This window comes from Aricia agestis, chromosome 11 (assembly GCF_905147365.1).
Source record: "Aricia agestis chromosome 11, ilAriAges1.1, whole genome shotgun sequence".
Taxonomy (NCBI): domain Eukaryota; kingdom Metazoa; phylum Arthropoda; class Insecta; order Lepidoptera; family Lycaenidae; genus Aricia; species Aricia agestis.
Window position 1 is genome coordinate 2,745,594 of NC_056416.1, and position 8,218 is coordinate 2,753,811.

Below are 8,218 nucleotides of genomic sequence, written 5' to 3' on the forward strand. Positions count from 1 at the left end.
CGATTCAATTCCTTGCTTTCTTTTTATATTGAATCCATAAAAATATTATTATATTAACCCGTTATCTTTAAATCCACTTTAGTATTGACCTAGGGCGAATTTCCTCGACTGGTTAATCGCATTTTAAACGCAAAGTCCGTAAAAAATAATGACTTGGTAAATTACATGACACTTAAAATCCTTATAGTTACAATTTCATCGTACCGATAAACTTTAGGCTTCTTACAAACGAACGGCACGTGTCATCGGCAGTCGACGGCTGACGGCGACAGTCGACGGCACGTGTCGGCGGCAGTTCACGGCTGCTGACGGCAGCCGTTGACAGTTTGTGTCGCTTGCAGGAGGCCTACCATGATCTTTATTCTTTCCTAAAACTATCATGTTTCCAGAACACTTTGTTGTAAGATTAAAATAACATTACCGTACTCACTTTTACTAAAAAACAGTAAATAATTCAAAACATTGTTAAATCCACTGTGAAATATCAACTTTTTTAAGATTAAGCTAGCTTGACGTTAAAGTAATATTGCTTATCTGTTAAACGGTGTCGCTTAGTAGAGGTGGTGGTAGGCCCCCCTCGCATCACGAGACGTCGTTGCGTAGGATACGTCGGTATCCTGTTGACGCTTACCTTTACGCGGTACGTCACAACTGCAAGCGTGATAAACTCGTCGACGGCTGCCGTCGACACGTGCTGCCGACACGTGTCGTTCGTCTGTAAGCGCTTTAACCTTTCTGAAAACTGTTCTTTAATTTCTTTTTTAATATTTAACTTTTTATTTTCTTTTTATTTATTTAATTTTCAGACAGCCAGATTTTATGACCGTAATTTTACTATTCAATAAAGCCTTTTTTTTTAAATATCTGCTACAGGAGGACAGAGGTAGTTGTACTGTTGGTAAGTCGCTTAGAAGTATAAAGTCGCCGGCAAGGTAATTGAACTCTTGACCAACTTTTACTATGCAACACTTATTGTAAACAATAGAAAAACATTGAGAATAAAAGATTTTATCAAAATATACAAAAACCAACATTAGTACAATAACAACTAAGTAGTTCAGTACCTATACCTAACAATAGATAGTCTTACCCTGTACCTACAAAAATAATGGAGTTACATCTTAAATTAGTGTTAATTTGCTTAGCCCGCAATCAATTCTGTCTCTCGAATCTCGATAACATTTTGGCCTGGTTTCAATGAAACCGGCCACCGTCGCCGAAACCGGTGTGGGAGTTATTATTATTATTGGACTTTCGATATTTTATAAATAAAAATATCTAAGAGATAAGTAACGTAATATTGTACTGATTTAAATTTCACACCAGCTGCTTTCATTGCAGCAAAATAGATAATTGTAATTAAGATAATTTTTATGAGGATTACTTCAAGTAAATAACAGTAATTAATATTTTATGTCGTTGAAAAAACAATAATTCTGATATTTTACTGTGCAAAAAAATGTGGTCCTTATATACCTATGTTGGCCCTTTAATCAATTGTTCGTTAATCGGTTACAGAATTTAATATGGAGTGGCCTGCGGAGCAATAAGGGTCATCGTTACATAGAACATCATCAGTCGTCATTAATTGTGATCGAATCTCTTAAAAATAATATCATGATAACTATAATTAATTATAATATTTATTAGCTGCGTAACGAAAAAATCCGTAAAAAGTGCTTATCATAAATCAAAAAGAATATCGCCGTGACCTCAATATAAGAATACGAGTAAGCAGATTTAAAAATCTTTTTGATTTATTTCACATAAAACACACTGTAAACACAATTTTCCATCTAACACGAAATTTAATTAACTGTGTATCACCATAATTATTCATTAAGTTGAACCTTTGTTTGTGCCACAAATGAATATTAGTGAAACATGTTCTTATACAAATTCAAGATCTTACCTTCATTAAAGCAAATCTCTGATCATCGTCTATGCCCATAACACTCGCTATCGGTGCCATATTTGTAGTTATAAACAATGTTTTGTTATTTACACAATTTACAAACACGCGGAGCGCGACCGTCCTTCTCGCTAAACTGCGAGTAAATGAGCGAAGCCAACGGGTAACGGGTTGAGAAATATCGATAATGAATAATGATACAAAACTTCTGTATTACTTTTAAATAATTTTTAACTATATGTTTTGTGATTTGAAATTATTTACGCGAATTCCTGAGATTAGGGTTATTTTATCCAAAAGTCACTGATCAGCTGATTATAGCAAGTGTCAACTGTTAATTTGGGTTTTGCGGAGCATGCGCTTTTCATATTTATTTTTTGAGCATGCTCAAAATTTTTAATATTGCTATGTTTTATGAAGACAACATTATTATGAAACATATTATTTTACACAGATTTATTTAAGACATGATAATAAAGGTTATAAAAAGTAATTAATAATTATCTTTAAAAAACATGAATCATGTCATAGTTTCTTATTATTAAATCACCTATGTTGAAGACCATTATAATTTAAAAGGCATTTATAATTAATTTAGAAAAGCAAAGAGAATATAATCACTAAAAAGGCTTTAGGCAATATTATTATGCAAAAGTATTCCCAGGTAAGTAAATATATGTAATTAGAAAATAATAATAATAGGTACTAGCGGCGCGCAGCGTTACCCTAGGGTTGGGCCCTTTTAAAAACTATTTAGATACGCCCCTGGCTAGTGGGTTAATAATATTAAATTGTAGTTTAAAACCTACACGAAATAAATACCTAAATTCCTCGTTCCTAATAAGTACTTATAAAATAACAAAAATAGCAGAGCCAAATTTTTGTAGCCTTTGGACACCGGGAAAACTAGGTCTGAAAATTACTCCTACCTAATCGGAAAATGAATCTATGAATAAGTACTCATAACATAATATCCTTAAAAAAACCTATCGAATGACGGGGTAGACGCGAAAAAAATATCATCGCCACTTCATGATAAAATGGGGAGGTAGGTACCATAAAAAATATATTTTTTAAAGATTTTATGTAAACTTACCATTTTGCCGCCATCATTAATATGTGCATTCGTGCCGAATTACAGCTTTGTAGGTCCTATGATCTATAGTCTCTGAATAAAACCGCGGACAGACAGACAGACGGACGGACAGACCGAAACTATAAGGGTTCCTTGTTGACTAATTTAGACTACGGAATCCTAAAAAGCAAGTAAAATCAAGTTAAACTACTACTTATTTAAATTCTGTGGTTAAACTGAGAAAAGTTATTCTGGGCAAATTCGGAGTCTAAAATTGGCTAGATTTAAACGCGAAAAGCGTACCTTTTTCTTAAATAAAAAGTATCATACCTTTTCGGTTTCCAGGGCTGGACCAAGTATACATACCCAGCAATTTATAATATTAGTATGTAGGTATGGGTGGAATACAAAGAATATGGAAATCGGAATACAAGAATACTTTGATATTATGACGGGAAGACGTTCATCAGTCCCACTAGTAAAACAAAAAATGTTTTCTCTTTGAATATTACATAACAGCATATTGTGTATTGTGACCTAAGCTACTTATGTTCTACAGCAAAAAAGTCTGTACGCACTAAGTTAAGTAGTAGTATATTATTATAATCGAAAAGTAAATTGAAAAACATGTTTTTAAATAAAAAACAATCATTTGTTTGCACTTGTTTATTACATAAATACTTAAATATATATAATTCTCAATTAATTCATGAAGCCCTAAGCGGCCGCATCCGGCCGCGATAACAATAGATAACCTATTGTGTCTCATTATTCCACGATCGATGGGTTAAATATTTTTAGTATTTCATACCACTCCATGAAAGGTTTCAAAATAGCTTATTGATTTGCTTTTTTTAAATTACATAATATCCGTGGGCCTCCAGCCAGAATGGCATATAAAAAAGTATGTTAATTATTATATTTTCAGTTGTAGAGATGAATTAGCCCATCAATCCCCAAGTGGATGCCGGCTGCCATATAACAATTGAAAATGTTTGTGTCTGCGAAACCCACAATGGAGGTGTTAAACAAAAACTTATTAGCTTTTGTTGCTTCCTGAAAAGTAGGGGTCACTTATGGTTTGAAGCCCACAATATTTAAAAAGTCTATTACTCCAGAGTCCATCCTTTCTCTCTTCCTAGATTTAAACAAATTATTTCATGACAGTAAACACAACACCACCTTTTTCCGGCTCTTCATCGTGTACCTCCTTGTTGGAACCTTCTGCATCAGACTGCTCCGATTCAGAATCATCACTATCCACTGTTCTGTATTTTCCAAAGGACTTTACATCACTCGGAAGTTCGTTCATTTTGAAATCTGTTCTTGCCAAAAGCTTTTCAGCTGCATGTTGCGCTTCCACCTTCTTCAAATGAATGTTATAGTCTGTTTGTAACTTTAGAGACTCTTCTATGCTCAATACTTTGGCGGGCCCGTGCACTATAGGAGGTGGAGTAGCAGCCGTTACTTCCCAATGTTTGTGTTTCTTTCTTAATATCTCTTTTTCGGGATTGTGGGCATCAGATGTTGTGGTCTTATAAGGTTTGAAATTACCTGTAGTTTTAGGCTTTACTTTATGTTCTGTTTTCTCAACAATATACTTAACATGCGGTACTTCACCAATGTTAATAATATCTTCAGGTGTCACTAAAGGTTTTTCAGGCTTTAAAACTTTTACATTCTTCTGTGCAGTGTTTTGGCTGAGTATTTGTATTACATCTTCTGGCTCACTATCGTCATCAGAATCTAAGAAAGTGTTCTCGTTTTTTCGTATTCTGCCTTCCCATTCCACATTTTCTAAAGCTTTTTTGTCGATTGGATTAAGATCTAATTTACTGAATAACTTACATGCTTGATCCTCTTCTTGTTTTGCTTTCAATTCTGCTTTAATTTTATCGAGGAACAACTGAATTCTTTCTCCTTTATCACTAAGTTTTGATATGAAAACTTTGTTTCCTAAAAGTTTTACTTGACGATCACGCAGTTCTAGTAACTCTGTTATGGATTTGGAAGTTAAATTTTCTATTTTTCCATCTATTTCAGTTTTTGGTGGTGGTGGTAAGATACCCGGAATTTTAGTATTTATTTTTTTCATGATATATTTTATGAATTTGTTGCAATTTTACAAACGCACATTATTTTTGTTTAATGTTTACAAATTTGTCATTTTTCAAAATACTCTGTGATTCTGTCACTCACCTCATACCTGTCAGGTTTTTTTTTTATAATGGCACTTCAGCTATAACCATGGCCAGTGTCAAGTCTAATATTATGGCGGGAATCAGGATAACAATATTATTCTTCTTTTTGTAGCCAACTTCATATAGAACAAACGAAATTAAATCTTAAACACATAAGTTACGAAACAGCGTGAGGTCGAGTGCATCAGGTGGCTCATTAACGTGCCGGTGTTACACAGAGGTATTTTTACGGGTGGCACGTTAAGGTGTCGGTGGGGTTCAAGAGCTTAATAGAGAGTTTTACCAGAAAATAAAATTTACCTATTATCTTTTCATCAATATCCGAAATCCATCTTGAGTCAAGCGCCTGTCTTTTCGTCCACAAGTCCTTGCTATTAGTTGCCTCCCCACCAGCCCCACTCTTTCCGCTTCCTACCTCTCCCACCAACGGTCTCACTTTAGAGGGGTCGCACTTGTCGCACCCTTCGAAGGATAATTTTCATAAATTTCAATTTGAAATATTTCCTCAGAATTACCGGTGAACCCACTTTTTTTTGGGCTTGAAAAATCGCAAATCGTACAAAGAAATTATTAAGAAGTTTTTTAGCTGTTTATCTTTGATACAAAGATTACAAATAATCACGAAGTTGCGATGGTCTTTGAAAAGTTTCCTTTACTCCGGTCTCAACTACAAAAAATCTAAATTCCTCACCAGAAGCTGCTGAAAAGCTACTCAGAGACAATGTAAAGGAATGTGATGTCAATTTTAAGTTTAGGGAAATTAGCCCTAGAGATATTATTGATACCTTTGAATTGTTGAATATTAAAAATACTACTGATCTCTGGGGTATGTCTACAAAAATTATTAAATCGATGTATTGACATCATAGCTCCTCATCTGGCAATAATTTTTAATGACTGCGTTAAGAGTGGTGTTTTTCCTGACATAATGAAGCACAGTAAGGTCGTACCTTTATTTAAAGCGGGAATTAAATCAGATCCGACTAATTACCGGCCTATCTCGATTTTACCGACTCTTAGTAAAATATTTGAAAAAATAATTTTACAGCAATTACTGTTACATTTTAATTTAAATAATTTATTACACAATAACCAATACGGTTTTACTAAGGGTCGATCCACAACGGATGCTGGTAAAGGACTTCTTTGCAGTATTGCAAAGAAGTCCTTTACTTCTTGGCTTGGGAGGAGTCGCAGGATGCCTTAGGTGTGTTTTGCGATCTCTCCAAAGCCTTCGATTGTGTTGAGCATGCTACATTGATCAAGAAATTGCGCCACTACGGAATTAAAGACTCTGCTCTCAGCCTTTTGACTTCTTACCTCAAAAATAGGACTCAAAGGGTTGAAGTTAATAGTAAAAGATCCAATGGGACCAAAATAGAATTAGGTGTACCACAGGGATCCATTTTAGGACCATTTCTTTTTCTCATCTACATCAATGACTTACCTTATCTAGTTAAGGATAATGAGATAGTACTTTTTGCTGATGACACTTCACTTATTTTTAAAGTGAAGCGACGGCAGTCAAATTACGACGAGGTAAATAGTGCTCTCTCAAAAATAGCACATTGGTTTAATGTTAATAACTTACTTTTAAACTCTAAGAAAACCAAATATTTAAAATTTACTTTGCCCAATGTTAGGCAAGTTCAAACCAATTTACTATTCAATGATAAGAAAATGAATTGGGTGGACTCCACTATATTCTTAGGCATTACATTAGATAGTAAATTACAGTGGGGTCCTCATATTGCTAATCTTGCAGGTAAGCTCAGCTCTGCAGCATATGCAGTCAGAAAAATTAGGGAAATTTCTGATGAAGACACGGCGAGACTAGTTTATTTTAGTTATTTTCACAGTAGAATGTCTTATGGTATCCTTTTATGGGGAAACGCTGCCGACATCAATACAATTTTTGTGCTGCAGAAGCGAGCTATACGCTCAATTTATAAAATGTCAGCTTTTGAATCTCTGAGAGAAAAGTTTAAAGAAATTGGTATTCTAACTGTTGCTTCTCAATACATTTTGGATAATGTATTGTATGTTAGAAAGAATTTAACTAAATTTAAAACTAAAAGTGATAGTCACGATAGAAACACTAGAAATAGGCACAAGCTGGAAATACCAGTGATCAGACTTAGCAAAATAAGTAAATCTTTTAAAGGTCAATGACTACGCCTTTACAATAAAATCCCGGAAAACGTTCAAAATCTATCAATTAATAAATTTAAAAAAGTAATTAAAGAACGTTTGTGTGCCAAAGCCTACTATACGGTCAACTTTTAAGGGGTAACAGGGGAGGGTAGGGAAGGGAATTACAGGGGAGGGTGAGGAAGGAAATAGGGGAGGGTAGGGAAGGGAAAAGGGTAGGGGATTGGGCCTCCGGTAAACTCACTCACTCGGTGAAACACAGCGCAAGCGCTGTTTCACGCCGGTTTTCCACTTTTTTACTAAAAAGTAGCCCTGTGCGAGTTTCTTACGCCGGTTCTTCTCGCCGGGTTAGTTCCCGAACCGGTGGTAGGAAACATGTAGTTCAACGTTCTGAAAATATTTGATTCAAATTTATTCAGAAATAAAACAATATTTATTTATTTATTTATTTTATATAAATTCTGACGAATTCTCAAAAATTGTAACACTTCCGGCAAACATTATGGCTGCGTTCCAGAAGACGTTAATTTTGACCAAAACGCTCAAAACGTCCCCTTCTGCCGTTCCATTTGACGACCGCGGTCGTGTTGATCGCGGCTATGACGTCACTCATGACGTCATCATTTTCGCTCTAAACGACCCTCGATGAAGATGGGTCAAAGTGGTCGTTCTAGTTTTTTTTTTAATTTTAACGTAACTATATCGCGAAAGCCATGTTCGGAAAGTTTTCACGACAGAGTAGAGACAAAAAACTTTATATTATTTCATTACAAATAATATTTTAATTGAAATATGTATATTAAATGAAATAACATTTTATGAAATATTTTGATTGGAAAATAAATTGTTTTAAATGAAAGGTCAAATGATTTCTTATAA

At 34.5% G+C, this 8,218-nt stretch overlaps 2 protein-coding genes across 2 annotated transcripts in view; both read right to left on the reverse strand.

Annotated features, from left to right (window-relative positions):
• LOC121731923 (SEC14-like protein 2) overlaps window positions 1-2,098 on the reverse strand; it is a 67,976-nt gene extending 65,878 nt beyond the window's left edge. The window contains exon 1 of the mRNA XM_042121622.1: window positions 1,913-2,098. Coding sequence (XP_041977556.1) covers window positions 1,913-1,972 — 60 coding nt within the window. The 5' untranslated portion in view covers window positions 1,973-2,098. The remainder of the gene's footprint in view (window positions 1-1,912) is intronic.
• Window positions 2,099-3,750: 1,652 nt separating this feature from the next.
• LOC121731924 lies at window positions 3,751-5,129 on the reverse strand. The gene has a single exon (XM_042121623.1). The coding sequence runs from the start codon at window positions 5,080-5,082 to the stop codon at window positions 4,141-4,143; it is 942 nt and encodes a 313-aa protein (XP_041977557.1). The 5' UTR covers window positions 5,083-5,129; the 3' UTR covers window positions 3,751-4,140.
• Window positions 5,130-8,218: the final 3,089 nt, after the last annotated feature.